Raw genomic sequence first — 26,563 nt, 5'->3', positions numbered from 1 at the left:
GAAAGCCACAGGGACTATTTTTACTAACTTTAAAGGAGCTCCTAGACCTCTGTCTAGATACCTAGCTACCAGGCTACCTCCTGTCACCTCACCATTCTTTTCTTCTTAGAACTTGCCTCTCTCTTTCTTCTTTTTTACTCTAGACAGGGTTTCTCTGTGTAGCCCTGGCTGTCCTGAAACTTGTTCTGTAGACCAGGCTGGTCTCAAACTCAGAGATCAGCCTGCCTCTGCCTCGTGAGTGCCTGGGTTAAAGGTATGCACCACCGATGCCCAGCAAATCACACTATTCTAAGCCTCTGCTTTATTTACCTGTAAAACTTAATGTTTTGTTGTTCTAATCAGAAGGCAGGAAAATTCTATGGTTTCCAGCCTGCTGCTATCCTGCAGAGGTCAGATTTTGGGAGCAGGTGCCTGGGACCAAATCTCTCCTAGTCAAGGCTATGTAATCCTCCCTAGACTCATGACAAGCTGGAATCCATTTTCTCTACCTGTCACAATTTGATTCTAACTTTAAGTTGGCCTAAGAACTCTGTCAGCAACACCAGCACATGTATATGGAATCCTAGGGAGCCGTGGGAGGAAGTTTCATTTTCCTGAGCTTTGTTGCAGAAAAAGTTGAATTTACCTATGTAAACAAAAATAGCAACCTTTCTCAATGAAGAACAGTTTACTCTCAAGAGGAAAATTCAAATGGCTTTCAAAAATAAAAAAAGTTTGGCAACTGTCCTCACTGCGTTTAGCCTGCAAATTTTGGAAAGCATTGGGTTCTTAGCCTCAGAGTGTTGCACACCATCTGAGCTGCTTCCATGTGGCTGTGGTAATGAAGTACTGTAGATGGAGCCGAGAGGCAGTGATAGTATCTGTGCGTACCTCACTCTCCAAGAGTCCTGGAGTTCAAGAGCAAGGTGCTGGTGGGCTGGGTCTTTGAAGGCTTGAGGATGCCTTTCTCCTCTCTGACTTCACCAAGGTCTTGCCCTTGTGGGCCTCTGCATCCTCACCTCTTCAGGCACCCATGAGATTGGCTTAGGACCCACCCTATTGACCTCGTTGTAATAGAACTACCCCAGTAAAGGCATTGTACCTCCAAGTATAGACAGAATTTTTAACAATCAAAATTTGGGGGCCAGCATAAATAGCTCAGTTTCCACGTGTGTTATCAGCAGTTTGCTTTCTATTCATTTGTACCTAGTAGTTCTTGCTTATAGTTTTTATATTTTTAGGTTTAGTGTAAGCATCTTTTGTGGTTAAAATATATAAAAATTTTAATGTTAATCCTTTAAGTGCATTTCCACAGACTAAAGTGTATCCCTATTGCGGTCCAGCCCACCCCCTTCAGCACCTGTTCACCTCTCTAAACTGTACCCGAATCCATTATGCACCAACTCCTATTTGCCCCTCACCCTACCACCCAGTAACCTCAGTCTGTCTATACGGATCAGCACGCATGCTCTTCTGTGACTGGCTTACTTCACTTAGCAGATTTTCTTTGTTTTATTTTGCTGTGGGTGTATCAGAAGTCCCTTTCATTTTCAGGACTGAAAAGTTTTTTATTCTATAGATACACCCTTTTTGTTTGTTTGTTTAGTTTATTTATTTATTTTTTGAGACAGTACATGTGTTGCTTTCACTGGTTGATGAATAAAGCTGCTTTGGCCAACGACTTAGCAGAGTAAAGCCAGGTGGGAAATCTGAGAGAGGAGGCGGTGTCAAGGAGACCCATGCAGCTGCCGAAGGAGAAAGATGCCTCAAATTCCAGCATGGCATGATCAGAGACCTTTTGCAGGGTCAGTTATGAAAAACAAAAGCAACCAACCAAACATGAGCAACAGCAGCTAGCTAAGGGAAGAGGCACATAGAAATACTCAGGTGGGCAAATGCTATGTTGTCAGCTAACAGAGGGATAGTGAGTGGCACGTGCTGGGGTAACAAGGCCTTCACACGCCTGTAAGTTAGGAAGTATCTGAAGGGCAATGGAGAAGCAGCACAGGGATTTATCTAAACGAGAGATGTGTCTAAAACAGAGCCTCCTGGCTACTGTCGAGATAATGCCAGGTACGCGGAGACAGTAGGATCGTCAGGCATGGCCTGTGAACACTGGAAGCGGTGTGCACTTGAGATAGCAGGTGAAAAAAATTTGGAAGCTTCCTGTCACTATTTTTACCTTCTAACAGCCAGTGCCAACAGCATATCTGTGAATGAAGCACGTACAGACCCTAAAATGCCAGGGAGGAACTTGCTTTGTGTTTCATAGGGCTCTGGACTTAGGAAACACTTTAACGCAGCCCATTTTCTCTTCTTCCTTTTGCATGCATCTGGGGAGAGCTATGGCAAACGGCTTTCAACAAGGGTGGTCAGGATGGCCATTCGTGTGGGAACACCCCTCGTTGTTAAAACTTCAAAAGAAGCACGGCAGCGGTTCACCAGTAGCACTTCTCGATCCTAAAATCTGTGTCCATCCTCTGCACTGATAATCTGGGGCAAAAATTCCTTGAGAATAACCCACTTCCTAAAAAAATATCGGTTGCGTTTCCGCGTCCAAACGGGACGTTCTGGGTTCCTTCCCGCCTCGGAGTTGCTCAGGCCACGATCGCTCAAGCCCGCATTTCCCTGCACGGTTGCGGCATGCACGCGTCCCATGCCAGCTTTTGTGTGGAGCGTTTGCTCCCCGCGCCTGGGACGCTCGGGGACACGCTGCAGACCAGGAATCCTCCCGGGGCTTCTCCTGCAAGTCAATACCCACGAAAGTTGTCAAAGGCACTTGCCCCCGGCCTCCAGGGCCGACGCCATCCCACTGGGGAACGGCCATGGAGACACTGCCGTTCCCTCCATCCCTCCCCGCCCTCCGCCCGCACTTCGGGTTCCTCTCAGAGCAGCGCTCCTCCGCGGGACCCGCCACGGTCAGTGCCTCCCGTCCGCGCCGCAGCGCTCGCTCCCAGGGCGGGCGCCGCCGTCCCTCTCCCGCCTCGGCGATTCGGGCCGCTCTGGCCCGCGCCGCGCTTCTCAATGGTCCGGCGCGACCGCGGGCCACGCGCGGCCCGGTCGCCAGGGGGCGCGCTGGCCGGCGCCGCCGACTCCGAGTGCGCGGCCCGACCGCGTCCGCCATATTGGATGCCGCAGCCGCCGCGGTCAGCGCTTCCTCCTGTGTCTTCGCTGCGCGCTGCAGGTTTGCGCGGCCTAGGCGGCAGCGCGGCCACACGGGAGTCCGCGGGAGGAAGAGGAAGGAGGAGAAGTGGGTGGAGAGTGCAGGCGACCGGAGCCTGAGCGCCGAGGCCGCTGCCGAGCGGGGCGGAGAAGCAGCGAAGGCGCCCGCGCCGGCCCCTCCCCCGCCGCCGACCCGCCCCGGCGGCCTCCGTCCTGCTCGCTGCGCCCGCCCCGCGGCCATGCCGGGGCCTCGCCGGCGCTGAGGAGCGTCGCCTGCCCGCCGTGCTCCGCGGCCTCCTGGGCCCGTCGCCCGCCCGCCCGCCCTTCCGCACGCGCCGCGCCGGCCGCCGCCTCTTCCTTCGCCGGGCCCCGGGCCTCTGCGCAGACAACATGGAGGCCGTGAAGACCTTCAACAGCGAGGTTCGTACCGCAGCCCGGCCTCCCGCCAGGCCTCAGCCGGCCCGAGGCTCGCGTGCCGAGCAAGGGCGCGGGCCGCAGTTTCCTCCCGGGTGGGGCGACGGCGGCCGGGCGGCCGTGGGGCGGGGGGAGGGGAACGGCCCGCGCCCCTCCCCGGGCCAGGCAGGGCCGGGGGAGGGCAGGGGGAAGGGCAAGGGGAGGGCCAGAGGCCGGGCCGCTTCCCGAGGCCGCCGCGCCACGCTCCCGGGTGGGTTCCCCCGAAGCCTGGTCCGCCCACCCGCAGCCCTGCAGGGTCTGAACTGTTGCAGGACATCACTCTGCAGGTCCTCCCGGGTGATTGAGGAAGCTGACGCACGGATGCGAGGCCTTGGAGAGGACCCACGGGGTGGTGATCCGAAGTCACGTTACACGTAGTGTTTATTATTGAGGTTATGTTGACTAGGTAACTTGCCAGCCAGGGACTTAGCTAATTGGATGGTTGGTAGGGAGGCAACATTATTCTGTGATTTCTCACATCCCCCCACTCCTCTCCCCTCATTTTTTCCTATTTCTTCTTGCCTTTCTGATCATGAGTTAGGGAGAAAGACACGAATATTAGGGAGACATTGTGCACCCAGAAGGGAAGAAGCTGAGAGAATCATTTGCCACAGGCTCGTTCATGTTTCAGGTTAAGCACACATAATATATATTATATATTATATGCACACATATATAATATATAATATGTTATATATAATATATGTACACACATTTTAAGGCAGGTGTCCGATTTTCACTGCTGAATTTACTGATCTGATTGGAAGTCAGGCTTCGAAAAAAATCAATTTCTTTTTAAGGAATAATATCACTAGGACCTAATTTGAATATTAAATGTAGCAAATACCGGCTCAGTCAGCATCATTGTAGTCTTATACCTCTTAGAAAAATATTTAAATGAATGCAAACTAATTAGCATAGTTTTCAGAACTTTTGATTTGGAAGTACTAATGCTTTACTCACTAATATGACTATTAATGTTTTAAGTACATAATCTATTAAAGAAGAATTTGTGGATGCCCACATGTGTTTTTAAATGCCTTTATGCAATTTCATCTTAATTTTTTTCCTGTTTAAGGCAGCATTTGGGAAATGCTGCAAAGGGGTTAAAAGTTAGATAAATTCATGGCTCTTTAGTTATGCATATTACTTTAGGTAGTAGTAAACTTCATGACCATGAGAGCGATGCATTCGGGAAGCTTCTGAATTATGACTGGTAATCGGGTCAGATAGTCCCTTATATAAAATTTAATTCTCCCACTCAATGATCTATATTTAGAATATGGAATAAAGGGAATTTAGTGATAACTGTAATTAACTATTTTTAATACTTTGTAGCTATAGAAAAACAGTCATGTGGCTTTTTAAATTTGCTACATACAGCACTAATATTTAAATTCTTTAGTACTGAGGCCAAGAGGTGGATCTCTGAGTTCAAGGCTAGCCTGGTCTACAGAGTAAGTTCCAGGACAGCCAGAGCAGTTATACAGAGACCCTTTCTCAAAACAAAACAAAATCCTCCTTTCTCTATTTCCACGACTCTGTACCACGGTAGGTGTAAACAAGACTTAGTGCTCTGGCCACAGTAGCGCAGTGTGGAGGAAGAACAGGCTTTCCCGTGTCTGCTGCAGCAGAGTGAGGTCCAGTTCTAGTGTGTAGCCTCCCCAATTCCCATCTTTTCCCTAAGGATTTCAGACAACTTAAACCTTTACCTTTCTATCTCACTATGATGGAAACTTTTATTATTAGAGTGATTTAGAGTGGAGTTAACTTAAAAATATAGGCTGGACTCAGACTGGGAATTGAATGCTTTCCATGCTCAGGTTAGGGCTCCATCCATGAGTTAGAATATCCCAGTCCTGTTTTTTGCTTTGAGAGAAGTTCTTTCTTAGATCGCCTAGTCTGCTAACATTTGAACTCACAAGTTCAGATAAGACTTGTATTTATTATGTGATCCTCCTGCCTCAGCTTCTCTAGTAGCAGGATTCTCGGCTTGCACTAGACTTGGCTTTGTATACTTTTGTTTAAGCACAAGATGCATAGGCTTGTTAATTTAGCAAAGAAGAAATTGATTATAATATCGCATATGTGGCTCCTGTATGGTCTGTTATTGCAGGGGAGCCCTGAAGCAGTTCATTCATTGCTGTTCTATTAAGTCGTGTTTTGCAAAGTACAGAGATGAAAAGAAGTCTGAATTACAGGCTTGGGAGGAATCATGTTTTCAAGTGCTCACAGTGAATTTGGCTTTTAAGGCATCAAAATTTAGCTCATGGTAATAATAGCTATCATTAGTATTGTTGAGACAGGGTCTGTCTGTTGATTCGGTTTCCTGAGTGCTGGGATTACAGGTGTGTGGCACCACACTCTAGGCTAGTTTAAAGAATTATCATGACTGTTTGTTACCGAGGCATTTTTAAACCTTCAAATACTTAAAATATGAAAGTTGGGTCTCCTGACACACACTAGTAATTTCAGCACCTAGGAGGTTGAGTCAGGAGGATTACTCTGAATTTGAGACTGGTCTGGGCTACATACTTTGTTCTTGGCCAGACTGAGCCATATTATACAACCCTGTCTGAAATAAAAACAAAACAAACATGCTTAAAATATGAAAGGCTGCTGATTCTTAGGCTTTATAAGACTGAACTACCCCAGTCTTATTTCCTGTTTAGCAGAGAACATTATCTTGGAAATAAAATGCTAGAGATTGTGAAGCTAAGAATACAGCCTTTTTAAAAATTAATCTGCAAAATGTGAAAAAAAATTTAGTCTGAGTCATCATCCCCTATTAACTTCCTCCTCTCATAATTTCTCAAAGAATTTCTCCGTTCTTCACCCTATATTAAAGATACTGTTCCTCTTCATTATCATGAGTTGAATGAGAGCTAATCCTATGGCCATTATTGTCAATTCTGATACAATGAGAGAGAGTCATCCTTATTTTGGAAGACTCCCTGAGAATCCAAGCTTGAATAGAGCAGCTAAACTGAGCATGGATTAGTCTTTACCAGGTACTGGGCTTGATGCCGTTCCAGGTGTTCACTTCTTACAGTGACCTGGAGTCACTGGAGTCACCTAGTGAGGACAGCTTAACTCTGGACTGAATTGGGGCTGCCTTGAGTGCATAGAGGCCTCTTCCCCTCATTCATATTTCTCTCTCTCTCTCTGTCTCTCTCTTTGTCTCTCTGTCTCTCTCTCTGTCTCTCTGTCTCTCTGTCTCTCTGTCTCTGTCTCTCTCTCTCTCGTGTCTTGTATTTGAAAAGCATAAGGAAAGAGAATGGCTTTGCATGATTTCTTTAGAAAATTTCAGAGCAATTGGAGAAGAAATTTTAAAATACACTCATAAGGTAATCCATGGAAAAGTATAAGAGTGGATTAGCAGTAGTTATGCCTGGACAAAACCAGAGGAGGTGCATTTTTACTTTGGTATTGGAGTCTTTTAAGAACTTAGTGTTTACAGTATTACAGGTGTGTGGCACCACACTCTTGGCTAGCTTAAAGAATTATCATGACTGCTTGTTACTGAGACAGTTTTAAACCTTCAGATGTTTAAAATAACGAAAGTTGGGTGTCCTGACACACACTAGTAATTTCAGTACCTAGGAGGTTGAGTCAGGAGGTTTACTCTGAATTTGAGACTGGTCTGGGTTGCATACTTTGTTCTAGGCCGGACTGAGCCATATTTTTAAACATTAAAAAAATTAGCATTAAGTCTTTAGCATAATAGAATCTGCTTCAGTGATGCATTTGTGTAGGTTGCTTTTCTAGCTGGTTATGTTGATGATGCCCCATGATATGTTTCATTTTTCTCGCTCTGAGTAGGCTGAGTAGAAGGTAGGATGGGGCCTATGGATTTAAGACATGTTTTGTAGGGGAAGTTTGGTTAATTTTATCAACCTGTAATTTTTCTTTCTACCTTGTTGAAAATTATTTAAAGATGAGCATACTTAGTGTTTTAAACTAAGGACGACCTCACTAACACAACCTTCTTCCCACTCCAGTGGTTCAGATCAGTTGCTTCTCGACTTTGCACTCTGGGGATTTTGGGGCTGCGTATGTATTTGCTGTGAGGAGCACAGCAAGTAAGTGAAGTGTAGTCATTTAGCAGCATCCCCAACTTTTACAGGCTGGGTGCTGTGTAGCACCTTCTCAGTTGGTGGCATCCAGCTCTATCTTTAGGCGTTATCAGTTATCCCTTAAGGGAGGAGTAACATAATCTTGGTTGAGAATCATGGATTTAGGTTTAATTAAATTGTCTTAAAACAGTTTGTACTTTGCCTCCTAAGGATGACTCTATTGTTAAATACTTAGTCTTTACCCAGGTTACAAGCATAGTGAGAACAGTGATGGTGTTGTTTCAGGTTCTCGGCATACAGCATGACCTTTAGATACAGTGTAGAACCCACTTGAACACGTCTCAAGTAGATGAGGGAATGATGACTTAGTAGGCGACTGATGCTAGCTAATATTCTGGACACGTGGTTTTAAAATGCTTAAGTAATTTTATTTTTTAACTTGGATTTTAAAAGACTCTTAGTAGGAAGAGTCTTTGACACTAATTGAATACAGTTATGTTTTTTGAGAACCCAGTGTATCTCTTAAGCATTTCTTTAAAGGTAAATTTTAGGACATTGTAGAAATAAAGATTAGGGACTGGGCAGTGGTGGCGCACGTCTTTAATCACAGCACTCGGGAGGCAAAGGCAGGTGGATCTCTGTGAGTTTGAGGCCAGCCTGATCTACAAGAGCTAGTTTCAGGACAGGCTCCAAAGCTACAAAGAAACCCTGTCTTGAAAAACCAAAAAAAAAAAAAAAGAAATATAGATTAGGTGAAAAATCTTAAGTCAGAACTTGTAATCTATTTTTAATTTTCACTCAAGTGTGGAGAATGGGAGGAGGGAGGAGGACTTCTCCAGTTAGGACATACCAGAATTTTATGTTGGATAGTAATTGTGTTCAAGCCTGTTTGGATTTACTCTTTTAAATGGTTATACAGTAATAGTTTTTTCTTATCCATAATAATAAAAACTTATACTACAATAATAATTCAGATTGAATAGATTTTGATATTGCATGATTTTGATTGTATATAATCTCAACCATTCAAGATTACAAAAGAAATTGTCACTATAGAAATCCATTTCATATAGTACTAAACTGAGGTATTCTAGACTAGTATTAAGTTAGTAAGAGTAATTTGTTGATATTTAAGGGACTCATGTATCTCCACTCTTCTGAACAGATGTATTTTAATCATCATTTGCAGTAGGTAGTTTAGAATTAGTAGTGATTTTTATTGCTTCCACATACGATTTCAGATATCTCTTTCTAGGGCCAGATTTGCTGTTAATGGACAGTTTCTGACTCAGTGGTATGACAAAAATGTGATCAACCATGACCGTGAACACTGGCTGAGCTCAAACTCTTGAGTGAGCTCGTTTTGTCTGTTTTTGTTTTCTCAACATCTTTCTCTACTCCTTTCTCTCAGGGTTGTGCCTCTACTCCTGCTTGTACAGACTGCTTTTCCAGCAGCATGGACACAAGAAGCATAGTAAGATGATTCTAACCCACATAAGGCAGGCTCTCTGGGAAATGTTAGGTTTAATTTGGTAGTGAAATTCTGTATTGCTTGTATGGGTAGTATTTGGGAAGAAGGTGGAGTTTGCTGCTTAAAATATATTAGTAATCTTAAAAAGATCATATAGGGAATAAAACTTAATTGCTTTATAAGAAATGTTGGAATTTCTTTAAAAATGGGGAAGGAAAAGTTACTGGGCTTAATAGTGAGCATATATCATAAATTTGCATTACATTTATTTGCATTCTATATTACATAATTTCACTACATTTTTGATAACATTTTAATATGAGTTACTTACAGACCTCATAATTTACGGTTTGGAAATAAATTAACGACGTATGATATAGGAGTGGAGAAACAAAAACTAAATCAGATTTTAGATTTTCTACTAGAGGGGTTAGTTATGGTACAGATGTTTCAAAGTCAGGACTGGTGAACAGTGTTCTGTAGCCTGTGAGTGCTCCCATGGTCTGTCTCAAACTTGGTTGTGAACATGGTGTTTGTTCTTTATGATTCAGATTGTATGTACCTATTTCATCTTTATAAGAGCTGATAAAGCCAAATTAAGCTGTAGGAATGAGTTTGTAACTTCCCACTGTGGGTCAAGAAATACCTCAGGCTTTGACATTACCTTATTTATTAAGAGTGAAGAATAGATCGCTATGTTCCCTGCAGACATTTATGACTGATAAGCAAATGTGTATCAAACACGTTTTTAAAATCTGCAACTTAGTTATTCGTCACTTTGTTTTTTCGAGACAGGGTTTCTCTGTGCAGCCATGGCTGTCCTTGAACTCACCCTATAGATCAGGTTGGCCTCCACCTGTCCCTGTCTCCTGAGTACTGGGATTAAAGGCCTGTACCAGCACTGCCTGGCTAGTTTGTCACTTCTCTAGGTTGATAGGAAAGGCTTAGGATTTCATTCTTTGACCCTGTTGTTAATTTAATTCTTAGTGGATGCTTACTGTATGCCAGGAGATTTCCTTAGATACAGCGATAAATGAGGCAAGGAAAGAACATCTACCTTAGAGGGGTCTGCAGGTTCTTGAGCCTGTCTGTCCTGTACCTGGCTAGGCCCTCTAAGTGCCTGCATTCCTTCCTGCCCCTTTGGGGCTGCTGGGATCCTGCTGTCCAGGCCCAGTTTTGCCGAATAGTCCAAGTGTTTGCCTCCCAGAGCCAGATGACCCTGCTTGTGTCGTGCTCACAGTAGACCCAGCCTGTTTTCCAACAGTCAGAAATAAGACAGTGCTGTTGAATTGTATTTGAAATTTTCTGACATTAAAAAACACCCTTCATTTGTTCTTTTAGAATCAGAACTACTTCTTGTAAGACTCATCTTTAAGGGTCCTTTTGAGATAGTTACTCTGTGTGTAACTTCCGTTGAGCGGTGACAAAAGCTTAAGTTTTGGAAAAGTAATAGATTTTTATTTAAAATCTTTTGCTTGATCTAAGTATAGAAGAAATTGGTACCTTTGTTTTAACACTTTCTGAATTTGGTGTGTTCCTCAGACCTCCCTCCCTTCCTTCCACCTAAAGTAAAAACAGTTGAGGTTATACAACCTGGGCAGTAATGTAGAGATTCCTACATAGTGGTATTATAAAGACTGCCACAAACAGGTTCAATGGCTTTCTTTAATTGAGTAAATTTTTTGATGCATAAAGTTGACACGGTATTTGAATTAATCAAAGCAGTTCAAATATTCAGGTAAAAATCCTCTTCCATGAGTTGTTATTTGGTTCTGTAGACTAAACCTAGCATTTGTTGCACCAAATACGGTACACCAAATTTTCTAGGGAATAACAAGAGAAAAAGCATGAGTTCAGGACAGTTTTTTTTTCCTGATTCTTTTTAATTTTTTGAAACTAGAGTTTCTCTGTGTGGCCTTGACTGTCCTGGAACTCACTCTGTAGACCAGGCTGGCCTCAAACTCAGATCCACCTGCCTTTCGCTCCCCGAGTACTGGGATTAAAGGTGTGCGTCACCATTGCCCAGCCTTTCCTGAATATTTCTGATTTGTGGTTGCTTGAACTCACTGATGCAGAAGCACTCTTCTTCCCATTACACAGCGCTGTGCTTCAGCCATTGTTTGGGAGAGCTATGTAAAATTTAGCTTGGTGGGTGCTGTTCCCTTTGCAGATGGGGAACTAAGGTCAGCCATTGTGATTTTACCAAAGAAATGTAGTTTGTAGCTAGTAGACAGGAAAGAAACGTGTGAGTTAGCACTCCTCTTGATTTTCTTGCCCTTTGGGGGTTGCTTTTTTTTAAAAAAATTTTTAATGATGGAAACAAATACACAAACGCAAAGCTGTTTCCTGCCTAGTCTTGTGTTTCAGAACTGGGTCTCTAAAGATCTTTGTTGACAACAGTTTTGTCCAAGGGGATTCACATAGAGGATCTTGTAGATTTGATGGTAAATCTTTGATCTATTGGCTGTCACTTTTTGAGGATAACGGTCAATTGCAGCCACCAGGGCATGGATATAAGGGTGGTCTGAAGTGCTGTCACCGGTGTTCTTCATGATGATGGCTCTTTGTCCAGAGTAGTGTGTAGTCAGGACCAACACTGCTCTCCAGGTTTCATGAACTTGCCCATTTCTGCAGAGAATAAAAACAAGGAGTGACTCAGAAATTTGTAAACCGAAAGCCCAGGAGTGGCTAATAGTACAAGGAAGCCGGGTCATAGGCCCTTGCTGCCAATAAGGCCACATCGCCTATGGGTTCTGCTTGAACAGGAGGTACCCAGTCACCCGACCTGGAGATGCTGTTGTGGGGGAATTGCAAGACCTCACCAGTCCTCTTCCTTGCTTTTTGTAAAGGAGGCCCATTAGTTAATGTTTTAGTAACTTAATAGACATCATGTCCAAATATAACTTTCATTTTTAAAAAATTACTTGAAACATACTTGTAGAAAAGTTGCAAGAAACTTTTAGGTGCATACTTTGGATTCTTTTAAAAAAAAGATTTATTTTATATGACAGAGTGTATGTATGTATGTGCATCGAGTGGGTGCCTGACAGAAGTCTGAAGAGTGTCGAATCCCCAGGGACTGGAGTTAGAGATGGCTGTGAGACATTGTGTGGGTGCTGAAGATTGAACCTGAGTCCTCTGCAAGAGAACTGAGCCATCTCTCTAGCCCCAGATTCTTTGTGTTAGATACTTTAGCTTTCTTTCTTTTTATAACACATGAACACAAGCTCTTTTTCCTTGAAGTAAATACCAATTCAGAGTGCCAGCTCCCTCTGAATAGCTGTCTCTTTTCTTTTAAAAAGATATTTGTTTAGTCAAAATACAGTGTTATCCATTGGGAGGTTAACAGTGATTATAATTACTGTTGAAGATCTTTGCCTAATTTCACTATATATTGTACTCATGGTTTTCCTTATAGAATAATTTCTATAAACTTTAATGTTTTATCTCTTTTAATTTGGAAGTTACTCTATTTTATTTAGAGCTTGAGGTAGTGGTGTTTGATGACAGCAGGACAATTTAGAATTCTCTTCATATTGACTCATCCGCTCTGTAATTTTATGTGTTTTAGGTAGGAGTCCTTCAGAAATAACATTGTGTGCATCCTGACTTCTGAGACTTCTAATTTGTGTCATTAGCAGGAGCGGTAGCTCTTGACTACAGCTTTCTTTGCTTTCTCTACCTTTGTACGATGTCTCTTGTAGGTGAGATATTTTGATGCAAATATAAAAAATATCACCCAAATTTGCCCACTGGTTTTTAGCATAAATTCATTTCTTGCCTGATACAGTCACCAAATGTTATTTTCTAAGTTGTGTCTGTATTTCTTTGTATCTGTGACAGCTTTCCCTTCTCTTAATTTCTATGTAAATATAGTTTTGTATTTTGTTGTAAACTCATGGATTCTTTCTTTATTCATTGGCTTTTAAAGATCTTCTATGGTAGTTGGGTGGTGGTGGTGCATGCCTTTGATCCCAACACTCAGGAGGCAGAGACAGGCGGATCTCTGTGAGTTCAAAAGTCAGCCTGACTCCAAAGCTACAGAAAAACCCTGTCTCGAAAGATCCTGCGTGGTCAGTTTTGACTAATCAGAGATTATTCAAGCCAACTCTTGGGCACTTTGACATATGCTAATGAGTTTTTGGAGTAGCCCCTTATTTTGTGATAGAGTAAGTTATTCCTGCCCAAACCTTGATTAGCCATTTCTTCAAGAATTTCAGGCTTCATTTGGTGTCAGGCTCATGGTATGATTAAAACTTAGGTAGTAGCTGGGCATGGTGGTTTACATCCTTAATCTCAGCACTTGGGAGTAGAGGCAGGTGAATCTCTGAGTTGAAGGCCAGCTTGGTCTACATAGAGAGTTGTACGACAGTCAGGGCTATACAGACAAACCCTGTCCCCCAAAAGAAACCATTTAGTTGTATATTGAAAGGTCTATGAAAAAAATTAAAGATTTAAATAATGGTAGTGGCAATTTATTAAGACATTGGTATTAAGCCTGCTTGAATCCTTTAGCATTTTATGTAACATTTGTTACACAGTTCTTTATTATAATCATGAAACTAAATTAAACTACTGTAATATTAGAAATAGCTTGCTTGTTTGAGAAATTGTAGTTAATACAGCTATGGGAACTTGCTACCAAGAAGCTTCTTAATATCCTGATGACTTCCCGTCTCCTATGGTCACTTTGCTGTTATTGCCGCTTCTCAAACTAAGAGGACGTCGTGGTCTTACTGTTCCACTGTGATGGCCACAGACAAATGTGGGCTGTTTAAATCATGGGGAAATTTAACTGAAGGTTTTCATGTATCTACCTGTGTATTTATGTATTTTGTTTCATCTCAAGGGTGGTTTCTGCCCTTGGTTTTCTGACATGGTAACTGAATACCATCGTAGTTGTGTTGTGCATCCGGAGCTGTAAGCAGAACTGAAGTCTGGATTTGTTTTTGACTCCCTTGTTCAGTTCTTGGCATAAACTTGACTTTTGAAAGATGTCGTTCGGTAGACTTGAGGATGAGCAATCGTACTTTATGTATTATTTAGGGTACATACCTATGAGCAGTCAAATTAGAGTAAATTAATACTTTTTTTTAAAGTCACACTTGTCTGTCTCTGTAGCTCAGACTGGAACTCATAGCTATCCTCCTGCCTCAGCCTCCCTAGCTGGAATTACAGATTTGTAAGCTACCATGCCCAACTACATTTATATATTTATATAATTCAATGTCCTGGGATTAAAGGTGTGTGCCACCACTGCCTGGCCTCTGTGGCTAAATAGTGGCTTAGCTCTGCACTCTGATCTTCAGGCAAGCTTTATTTGTTAGATTACAAACAAGATAACACTACAGGAACTATCATTGTTACGGATTTTGAGCCCTAAAACCTTATTAATGATTGCATAAAATTCATGTTTAGGTGAATTTTGTCAAGTCATTTGATAAGTAGATTCACAAACACTTGAAGTTTATGAAAAATCTGCTTGGTTAGGTTGACACCATGGTATAGTATGTTTCCTAAATCCATTATCTTCACTAGGGAGTCATTGTTTCCATAGTCCTCCATCTTCACTAGGGACTCAGTTGTGTAGATTTACATGGGTCCTAGCTGATAGATTTGTTTTCTCTCTTTCTGTCTTTTTTTTTTTGTTGTTGCTGTTGTTGTTTGTTTTTTGGTGGCATTTACTTAATTATTTTTTGAATTTTAGGTGTATGGTGCTTTGCCTGCATAGATGTCTGTGTATCATTTGTGTGTAGGGAACCTGCAATGTTAGAACTGTGACCTGCCATTTGAGTCCAGGGAATTAAACCTGGGTCCTTTGGAAGAACTGCTAGTGCTCTTGACAGGCCCATTGGCTCTTTTTTCTTTTTCTTTTCTTTCTTTCTTTTTTTTTAATTTTTATTTATTTATTTTGGACAAGGGCTTGCTATGTATCCCTTCTGCCTCGAACTCTCTCTACTTCAATTCCCCCATATCGGGATTACAGGCATGGGCCACCATACAGTATGGGCATTCCATGTAGGCATGGGTAGTTTTGTTCTTGGAAACTCCATCCCTTCTGTGAGCCAAAAGTACTATTTGAGGCACGAGTCTGTAATGTATTTGAGGTGGTACTGTGGCAATTTTAATGTAGTTATCACTCGTCACAAATCAAGAAAATGCAAATACTATCAATCTTGTCAGGCTATTCTGAAGGAGAAAGTGCTTGAGCGGTTCTGACAGAACTGAACGTTGGCAGAGTGCCTCAGATCTGAAGTGTTCTTTTCTCTTGTGTGCAGCTCCTTTCCCTTAGCTCTGTCTTGGTTCTTTACACTTCTGAAAGCTTGATCTGAAGACCTGTTAACAGGCTCGTATTTTACTTTTCTCCTAGATCTCAGCATCTATTTCTTTTTTTTTTTCAAACCAATGTACTAATTATTATTTCTTTATCTGTCTTCTGTTACCTCTACAGGTATTCTTTTTTAAAAAAGATTTTTGTTTTATGGGATTCAATTCTACATTGTCTCTTTTTTTTTTGCATAATGTATAATTGCAATCATGTTCCTGTCACCCCAAATCTAAATTTTTCTTCAACTCACTTTTTGCTTTTAAGACTTTAGTTTACTTGGGGAATAAAGTCATATTCCTAAATATTGACACAAAAACGTGATTCATCTGTCTTCCTCAGTTGTGAAACCCAATGAGCTACTTTTTAATACATGCTGCATCCTTCCCTTTTTATTCTCCACGTTGAATCTTTAATCCATGCGTGCATCCTTTCTCTTTTGCATTGCTGTTGTCCGTTTTAAGATGACCTCTGTCTTTAATTTATATGGAAGTTATCTCTTTAGTTTCGCTATAATCACTTAGATTCTCAAACTTCGAAATTAGGCGTTGTGGCATACGCCTTTAATCCCAACACTTGGGAGGTAGAAGCAAGCAGATCTCTGAGTTTAAAGGCCAGGCTGCTTAGTCTAATAAGCTAGTTTCATGCCAGCCAGGCCTACATAGACAGAGCTGTCTTAGAATAAAACAAAAACCAAAAACTTTCAAATTCTTTTTTTTTACAGTTTGACTATAAGGCTTTCAATAAGACTATACAAGAGAGAATTAATGATCAACTCTCAAAGTAAACATGTCAATTATATACAAGGATGATTTTTTTATTTAAGATGGTTCTTTTTATTAGTGTGTGGGATAGACATGGGTGTGGTGCTGTTGTACACGTAGAGAGGTCAGAGGACAACTTTGTGGAGTTGGTTGTCTCCATTGTATTTGTGTTCTAGGGATTGAGCTCATGTCAGGCTCCACCGCCACCACTTTTACCCTCTGAGCTATCTTACCTACCCTAAAAGAAACTACAAAGTGTCCAGATGATGGTGGGATCCTTTGAGTGGGCACAGTGCTGTGTTCACCTTTTTGTCTCCCCCATTTGTACCCTCCCTCAGGAAAGCACTTCATCTTATGACAGTAGGGGATCAAGGTATTTTTTTGTTTTGTTTTTGGTTTTTTGAGACAAGGTTTCTTGTAGCTTTGGATCCTGTCCTAGAACTCACTCTGTAGACCAGTCTGGCCTTGAACTCACAGAGATCTGTCTAACTCTGCCCCCCCCCCCCCCCCCAGTGCTGGGATTAAAGGCGTGCACCACCACTGCCCAGCTTGGGTATCAAGGTTTTATGTTAAATTGTGTGTGTGTGGGGGGGAGAAGTTTATATCAGTCCTGAGGCTTTGGTTACACATCTTTGAATGAGATCACTGTATTCAAGTGAATTTAATCATGAGGAAGTTGAGTAAATTCATTCTGTTATCTTGTATTGGATTGTTTAATTCCTTTTAGCGTCCACGTGTACTTAGTAAATTTTAGCTATTGTGGATGAGAAAAAAAAAACAAAGCAAAACAAAAAACTTTCTTGGCTACTGCTTAATGTAAGGTCATAGTTTTCCAGGGTAGATGGAGAGGAAGAGAACTTGGGGTATCTGCTAGAACATGGGTGTCCAATTGTAATTTTAGGTATAAAAGAGATTCACTTTCCATCTTTCAGTACAGAACATTTTAGTTGAGAACCACTTTGTTTTTTGTGATGATATATATTTGTTAATCTCTAAAAAGTTACTCATTAGATTTAGCTTTGGGCAAGTAGTATTATCTAGAGAATTTAATAATTTTTTTCCTTGTAATTTCTTAGTACTACCTTTTGATAGTTGTGGACTATACATTGTTTTTCAAAAAATACTTAATTTCTTGGGGCTGGAGAGGTTGTAAAGTAAGTTAAGAGTACTTGCTGCTTCTTGCAAAGTATGTGGCCAGTTATAAGCCTAGGTCCATGGGATCTGATGCCCTCTCTAGCCTCTACTAGCACCAGGTATGGACATGGAGTGGCAGGCCACTTCCCGCCGCTCAGGAGGGCTCCCCGCTGCCGGCTAGCTTTACCTGAAATAACAACACACAAACTGTATTCTTTTAAACACTGCTTGGCCCGTTAGCTTCAGCCTCTTACTGGCTAACTCTCACATCTTGATTAACCCATTTCTAATCATCTGTGTAGCACCACGAGGTGGTGGCTTACTGGAAAGATCCTAACCTGCATCCATCTCGGAGAAGAGAGCTATGGCGTCTGCCCCACGTCCCTTCTTCCCAGCATTCTGTTTGGTCTACTCCGCCTATCTAAATTCTGGCCTATCAGACCAAGCAGTTTTCTTTATTAATTAACCAGTGAAAGCAGCAGATAGACAAATGACCTTCCTCCATCATTTCCCCTTTTTCTGTTTAAACAAAAAAGAAAGGCTTTTACTTTAACATAGTAAAATTACATATAGCAAAACAGTTATCAAGTAAGAATTACAGTTACAATATTTATATCTATTTTATCTTTGATCATAACTAAGGAAAACTATATCTATTTATTCTTCAACTCCATCAAAGACTCCAGAAGGATATAATATTACCTAAGTAAACAAGAAATAAGCAACTTCCAAACTCTAGAAATGACAGACACACCTCGCTGCCTGGACAGTCACCCAAAGTTCCTCTGTACCATTGGGGCATCCATCTTCAGCCTTCAGGCCCATAGTATCCAGCAGACATTTCCATGAAGCAGGAAATTTCAAAGACAGTTCAGTCACTTTCTGCTGTGGCCTGCAGAATGTCTTGCAGACTCTTTCATGAATCAGGAACCCCAAAAGACTATCTCACCTTTAGGCAAGTTCAGAAGTCCTCTCTCTGCGTGTTCTCTGTGTCCAGTTTATGCAACAGTCCAGGCAAGAGCAGTTTCTTGCCCAGATGGCTATCAAACTCCATAAGGAGCCTCTTCGATGCCCATCTTCCTCTTGAAGTAGCTGGTGCTGCCAGGAGCAGACGTGTCTCATTGTCATGAAAAGCCTTAAGTTATTAAAACATTAAATGCCATATTCTGTAGTCTTTGAAAGATATGAAGAATGCCTATCTAACTGAAATATATCTCTATATATCTATAAAATCTAACATGGCTACAAGCTTGATTATTATTGATGATTATCCATTAATAACTATATACATTACATTTTTTAAATGAACTACAATCACAATACCTTAATATCAGAAATACATATACATATAACAAAATTGACCTTAAAATCCATACCAATGTAAATTATTCATATCTATATCATATCCCCTTTTAAATGTAAAAGAACATTTATAAACAATATTTGGGAATATGGAAGTAGTTATTTCTCTCCAAACTGCTTCCTGCTGAATGGGGGCGCTGTATTCAGATCTTTCATGGTGTAACCTATGTGCTAGTTTCATCTCAGTCGGCAGTTGAGCGAAGTAATTTTTTGTGGGTGTTCACAGCAACCTTTCAGGAGGGTGTGGCCTATCATACCATATTGGGATAGAAGCAGTCCACAGGGTCTCATCCTCTGTGAAAACAAAAGAAGGCCCTCCCCAAAGCATCATATCCTTAGACCCAAATTTGTAAGTCATGATACCTTTAGAACATACATGTAGTTTGGCAGACCACACAATGAAATGTCTCTCTGTATTTAGGTTTTTTACAGTCAAAAGATTCAAAGAAAACACAATAATACAAAGAATCCAGACTCTCTGTGAATTTTCCATTTTTACGTGGCTTATTTTTACTCTATCACTTTACTTTTTTCTGTCTCTTTTAAAGATTTTACCTTTTTTTTTTAAACCATTAACTTTATTCTCTATGTTCTTTTTCTTCTCTCTCTCAAGCCTACGTACACTCATCCAACACTGTGACCCATTTAAAGGTCTTTTATGTCTGAATCTGTTCTGTTGTGAATCTGTAATTTTTTTTTTTTACTATCCAGGAGAATTAAAATGTTAAGCACTTCTTAAAAACTTAAGTTGCGCCATGTAGAGGTAATACGGTACCGCCTGTTTATTGTCAGTCTAAACATTAACTGCTCTGTTATTGTGATAATTATGATAGTTTCTGCCTGAGGTCAGCACAGTTCAGCATTGCGGAGCTGTTCCTGCCTCGGCGCCATTTGGTGCCCCTGAGCCACGCACAGTTCTAGGCACACAGCAGTCCACATTGCCATCAAGCAAGCCATAGCACTTTATTCCTAATGCTCCATTCAAAAGCTCTGTCTCCCGCAGGAGCCAGACAGAGATCACAGTGGCAGCACAGCCCAGAAAGCCGGCATTTTAAAACAGCCAGTTTTTTCCTGCTGCTGAGTCAGGAAAATTTCTTTGCGGCAAGCCACCCAGAAACAGCAAAAAGCTGTGTTAAACTCTCCCCCCGCCCCTTTTTTAAAAAGCTCTCTCTGGTTTTTAAGTGGATTTAGCTGGCCACGTTGGAGAGCCACTCTGTAGAGAGGAGCGGCGGGCTGCATTCCCGGCACCCGGTCACCTGCATGGCTAGCTTAGCCCCAGAAATAACAACACACAAACTGTATTCTTTTAAACACTGCTTGGCCCATTAGCTTCAGCCTCTTACTGGTTAACTCTTACATCTTGATTAACCCATTTCTAATAATCTGTGTAGCACCACGAGGTGGTGGCTTACCGGAAAGATCCTAACCTGCATCCATCTCGGAGAAGAGAGCTATGGCTTCTGCCCCACTTCCCTTCTTCCCAGCATTCTGTTTTTCTACTCCGCCTATCTAAATTCTGGCCTATCAGACCAAGCAGTTTTCTTTATTAATTAACCAATGAAAGCAACAGATAGACAAATGACCTTCATCACAGTGTACATATATACATGCAGGAAAAACTCTCAAACACATGAAATAAAAAGAAATCTTAAGAGATGCTGAAAAATATTTGCCTTACAATACAAAATATAGTTTGTGGCCTGATTGAGTAGTCAGCTGGTTTGATCTGTGTTGCTGAGGACTGATCAGTGTTGTGGGAGCTACGGGCTGTGTTCCTGCCACCCCAGCTCCTGGTAGCCTGGCTAGCTTATGCCCTGAAATAACAACACACAAACTGTATTCTTTTAAACACTGCTTGGCCCATTAGCTCTAGCCCTTGCTGGCTAATTCTCATATCCCGATCAACCCATCTCTAATAATCTGTGCTTCATCATGTCTGCCTCTGAGAGGAGCTGCCCTGCATCTGAGCTCACTTCCTCTTCCTCCCAGCATTCTGTTCTGTTTACTCCACCCACCTAAGGGATGGCCAATAAATGGGCCAAGGCGGTTTATTGACCAGTGACCTTCCTCCATCAGATCATTGCCGTCCAATGTTTCCTATTGAACCTTGATTTGGTGTCTCCACTAATGACCCCATCCATCATTTGGGGCAGAGGTAGGAGGATTGACACAAGTTTGGAGCTGGCTTTGATTATCTAATGTGACATTTTACAGGATCGGAGAGGGAGCGACGGGAGGGTTTGTTTTGTTTTTAGAAAATTATTTGTTTATTATATCCAGTTGACAATTTTTGATCATTTTCCCTGCTCTTGTTTTTGTATTTAGTTCATATATTTAGGATATTACGATGAATTTGAAACATTTACACTTATTATGTAACATTAAAATTTTCTGTTATTTCTAAGATAATTATTTTAAACCTCATTGACTATGCTAATACAAGGACAGAGCTTATTATTTCTCATCTTAATTATTTAAGTTAGTTGGGTTAGCAGTATATCTTATTTTATTAACTGTCTCTTCTTGGCCATGTAAGTTATTTTTTTCTTTTTTACTGAGGGGGCTTATTTTTAATTTTTTGTATCATCTATAATGCTGATACGAAAGTGATTGTGATTATGGCCTTTTAAGTGTGTTAAGTCAGTAGAAGAATTTCTTGACTCTTATGTTTAGTGTCATACTGCCAACTTCTCCTGGGTGTTAAAGTTGTGTATAAAATGACCATTTTGCTTTTTTTTTCTTAGTTTCTTTTTCTGTGCTGAAAACTTGTATGTGTATTTATTTCCAGGGTTCATAGTGTCCTTACTATGTAATTTCTTTAAAGTATTTGTTAAAAGTTGATTTCTTTGATAGTTTCAGTCACGTAGATAGTATATTTTGATCATACTCATTCATTACAATACCCTCTACCCTTTCCCACTTCCTCTGAACCTCCTTTTCTTCCTAACAAGTCTCTCTCATGCCCCCTCCTATTTAATGGCCTACTCAGTTTAATTACGGTTGCTGGCAGAAACAAAGGTGTGGTATTATTTACTGGAGCGCAGGCAGTTATTTTTCCCGTTTTCTTTAAAGTTTCTTGATGACTCTAGTGTAATTGTCCTTTTGGGATTAATAGTTAATTGTCTTTTTTCGCATGCACATGCGTTCAGTGTCTGTTTGCAAGCCATCTGCTTTGTCCCTTGAATGTACCTAGCACACATTTTGCTTGATGTAGTCTAAAAGTTGGCTAATAGTTGACAGGTATTTTAGCCTCAACTTTTGCCTTCCTTCTTCAGAAGTCTTTATGGAGGCACAGCCCAGAATGAGCTTAGGACTTGTTAGTTCATACACAGAAGAGTGTCCCCTGTTCACACTGGGATTCCCACAGTCTCCAGATTTTAGGACTCTTCTGTTTTTCTGTTCAGAAAGTTATCTGCTATGATTGAAGTAAAGAAAAACAATGAAACAGAATGGCCTCACACCTTCCGTTTCTTAGGTAATGCAGTCTCCTTTCCCTTGTGCTTCTGGGTTGATGCTCATGTTGTAAACGGAGCTGCCTTCCAGTTAAAAGGAAGCAGGAGAAGGGGAAAGAAAAGTCTCTCCTTGCTTTCCCCGCTCCTCCTTACCATCTCCCTAGTGCCTTTTTCTCTGCTCTTTTGGTTGGATACAGGGCAGGTTTCTACTGGCTGCTTTGCTTTTGTTGGCTGCACAGTTCTTCAGTTTCTGCCAGCACTGGGCTCAGAGCCTGATGGCGGAGTACCCAATGCTCTGGAATTTACCTGCTGTCTAAAGCCTCCTCATACCGGCACCACACAGCATTGAGGCTTGACACTCATCTTCAGTTGGCCTGCTTTTATACTTTTGAGTCATTGGATAATTTTGTTTAGTCCTGGATTTTTTCAGTTGCCAACAGGGAGGGGCTGCAGAAGGGGACATGTGTTTGACCTATCCATGTTGACCTGAAGTGTGTACTTCTTAATAGTATTTTTAGCTCTCCCATTCCAACAATTTGACATGAAAGGACCTCTATACACAACTTTGTGGCTTAAGTATAGTTCTTTAAATAATGTTTGTTTATAGGGAATGTTGACTTTTATTTTTGCTGCAAATACAATTTTGAACTTAGATTCTAAAATATTTTCCTTTCAAATAGTATTCAAAAACTAATCCTTAGGCAGTTACTGTACTTGAAAAGTAGGATATTGTTAATTTAATTACTACCCACATGAGAATGCTTATAGCCCATAGGAAGGACTGGGAAACATACCAGAATTCATGGTGTTGTAATGGAGTTGATAACTGCTTTGATTTGTAATTTTTGGTGCTGGGGATTGTGCACCCAGGTGTCACAAATGCTAAACACCAGGTCCTACTAAAGCCATAAAGGTTATAATGTTAGGAAAACAAATGTTTCCCTTTCTTGATATTTTGTACTTCAAAAAAATGTTTTAGATTTTTTTTTATTCTGAGAAAGTTGTACATTATTTCATACTCTTCTGTATGCTGGTACTGTTATTGCACTGTTGTCCTGCTCTAGAAACGTGAGTTTAGTGGCAGACCTGATGGCCTTGTCTTACATTCCTACTGTCTGGTTTCAGTGAGTAGGTTTTGAATGAGTGATGAATTGTGAGATTATACATAATTTGTTTTTTCTTTTTTTTGTGTGGTTTTTAAAATAGTCCATATTTTCTGTATTAAAATATCTTGAATTGGAAAATAAAGGTCAGTCAGGGAGATGGCTCAGTGGATAAATCCACTTGGTGTCAAGCCAGAGGATCTGATCCATACGGCAGGAGAGAACTCATTCTTGCAGTTGTCCTCTGATGTCCATTTGCATGTGTATACAAACTCATACATAAATAATGTAATTAAAATATGTTTTAGTAAAAATCATAAGCATTCTTTTATAACTAAGAAAAGTTATTTATTGTTGTAGGAGGCCGCTTGTTTGTTCCTGGCTACCCAGACCCGAAATAATCACTATATTATTTAAACCATTGCTTGGCCAATCACTTAAGCATATTACTAGCTAGCTCTTACCTCTAGAATTAACCCATTTCCATTATTTTATATTTTACCACGAGGCTTGTGGCCTATCTGCAAGGTTACAGCTAGCAGCTCGCATCTTTCCCCTCTGGCAACTTTTTTACCCCAGTGTAGTGATGAGGTGAGCTGGCTACGTCCTGCCGCCTGGCTACCTTTACCCGAAATAATTACACGGACACTGTATTCGTTTAAACACTGCCTGGCCCATTACTTCTAATCTCTTATTGGCTAACTCTCACATCTTAATTAACCCATTTCTAATAAATCTGTGTATCACCATATGATTGTGGCTTACCGACAAGATTCTAGCCTACGTCCGTCTTGGGCCCGAGAGCCATGGCATCTGCCACACTGCTTTCTTCCTCTCAGAATTCTGTCTGCCCCACCCACCTAATTTTCTGCCCTATCAAAAGCTAAGGCTGTCTCTTTATTTAACCAATGAAAGTAACACATAGACAGATGACCTACCTACACCATTTCCCCTTTTTCTGTTTAAACAAAAAGGAAGGCTTTAACTTTCACATAGTAAAATTACATATAACAAAACAGTTATCAAGCAAGAATTACAGTCACAATATTTATATTTATTTTATCTTTTATCGTAATTAAGGAAAACTATAACTAACCATTCTTCAACTCCATCAAAGACTCCAGAAGGATATAATATTACCTAAGTAAACAAGAAATAAGCAACTTCCAAAACTCTAGAAATGACAGAGACATCTCGTTGCCTGGACAGTCACCCAAAGTTCCTCTGTACCTTTGGGGCATCCATCTTCAGCCTGCAGGCCCATAGTATCCAGCAGACATTTCCATGAAGCAGGAAACTTCAAAGACAGTTCAGTCACTTTTTTCTGTGTCCTGTTTCCAAAATAGTCCAAGCTGATGTCTGCTCCCCTCAGGTAAGGCACTGATGGGAGGCTGGAGAAAGAACTGTATCCAAGTGTGGCCTTAGTGACCCTGAGCTTATTGAGGTCCCTCACAGGAGCATGGTGACTTAGAGACAGCTGCGTCACACTGAAAGGTTTACCCCAGCATGGTTGACAGCTGCATCCTTGCAGCTACCAGCCTAAATTGCAGGTTGCTCCACCAGTTTTCTCCCTCTAGTTGCTTAACTGCTCTCCTAACTTGGGGGAGGGGCCTTGTGCTGTTTGTAGCTTTTTGAATCCTTTGTGGGTTTTTTCTTTTTCTTTTCAAGACAGGATTTCTCTGTGTATGTAGCCCTGGATCTCCTGTGTAGATCCAGTGACTTCAAACTGAGAGATCCCCCTGCCTCCGCCTCCCAAGTGCTGAGATTAAAGATGTGCACTACCGTGCCTCACTTTATTTTTGTTTTTAGACAACAGCTTTATTGAGACATCCACACTATACTTTTCATCTATTGAAGTGTGCAATGTATGAGTTTTTGTATATTACACTAATAACTCTTTAAAGCTGTGGGAACCAGGCAAGATGATTCATCCCTGAAATTCTAGTATTCCCCGAGTTTTAAAAGTTTTAAGAGCTCTCTGTATCTGTGTGGGGTGAGCCACCCTCAGCTCTTCAGGGGCAATGTTCTAATTTGAAGAAATGTATTCACAGCACTCCCTCTACCTCACAGTATTTATCTGTCCCTTCTTTTGTGATGCGCTGAGCTTAAAAGGGGTAATTTACTTGTCTGTTTAACCCATCCTCATGGTTTAGCATTGGGCCATCGTACCACAGCAGAGGTTATTTTAGTAGGAATGGTTATGAGTTTCTATAGTAGCCCCTGCCCACTGCAAAGACTAGCCTTCCTGAGCAAGGGTGACAGCATCAGCAGCTGAGGAGTACACACAGATGTCTAGAAGATAGTTTGACAGGCACATTACATCTTTAGCAGTTAGTCTCCTTTTGAAGCCTTGGATAGCCCCAGCCACAGATTTTTATTTTGACTTAGAGTATCAAATACGATTTCCTCAAGGGAAGATAATTTTAAAGTCAAACAGAAAATATCACCATTATTCCTGCACATACATGTTGTAAGTGGAGCGGTGGGCTGCGTTCCTGCCGCCCCGGCTCCTGTATGGCTAGCTTATGCCCAGAAATAATTACACAGAAACTGTATTCTTTTAAACACTGCCTGGCCCATTAGTTCCAGCCTCTTATTGGCTAGCTCTTACATATTGATCTAACCCATTTCTAATATTCTGTGTAGCACCACGAGCTGGCTTACCAGGAAAGATCTTAACCTGCGTCTGTCTGGAGTGGGAGAATCATGGTGACTCCTGACTCGGCTTCTTTCTCCCAGCATTCTGTTCTGTTTACTCCACCTACCTAATTTCTGTCCTATTAAAGGGCCAAAGCAGTTTCTTTATTTAACCAATGAAATCAACACAAAAGAGAAGACTCCCACATCACATACGTGATGGATGATATGTCGTCAGAATCTATAATCCAGCAGGACTGTTGGGGACAGTTTTTGTACAGCAGATTGTGGAGTGTCTTCCAGAGATTCAGTGAACAGGGCAGGACACGTCCAGCTCATTAGCAATTGGATTTCTCCTAGTTCTGCAACCAAAGCCCGTGCTGTCCTAGCAAAAAAGGACTTGCCATCTAATTTGTGGAAACAACCAGCACCAATAGCCATAGTCTTTTTGATTTATATATATTTGTCTCCGGAAGTTCTTGGCCTCCCTGACCAAGAACTCATAGGGGTGGAGTTACTGTGGGCTCAGGGGTTTTCATTTAATAACCTTACAGCTTCTGTCAATATTTTTTCTTTTTTCTTTTTCCTTCTTTAAGTAGGGTGCATTTATTTAAATTAACTTTTTTTTTCAGTTTTCTAAATCTT

General features: G+C 41.3%; 1 protein-coding gene across 1 annotated transcript in view; it reads left to right on the top strand.

Annotated features, from left to right (window-relative positions):
- The first annotated feature begins 3,414 nt into the window (after positions 1 to 3,414).
- The window catches only part of Scaf8 (SR-related CTD associated factor 8), a 150,042-nt gene continuing 126,893 nt past the window's right edge, over positions 3,415 to 26,563 (top strand). The window contains exons 1-2 of the mRNA XM_057759005.1: positions 3,415 to 3,561; positions 9,082 to 9,144. Coding sequence (XP_057614988.1) covers positions 3,532 to 3,561; positions 9,082 to 9,144 — 93 coding nt within the window. The 5' untranslated portion in view covers positions 3,415 to 3,531. The remainder of the gene's footprint in view (positions 3,562 to 9,081; positions 9,145 to 26,563) is intronic.

The sequence above is a fragment of the Chionomys nivalis genome, chromosome 2, assembly GCF_950005125.1.
Source record: "Chionomys nivalis chromosome 2, mChiNiv1.1, whole genome shotgun sequence".
Classification (NCBI taxonomy): domain Eukaryota; kingdom Metazoa; phylum Chordata; class Mammalia; order Rodentia; family Cricetidae; genus Chionomys; species Chionomys nivalis.
The sequence above is the reverse complement of the archived record's forward strand: the minus strand, read 5'-3'. Positions and strand labels throughout refer to the sequence as shown.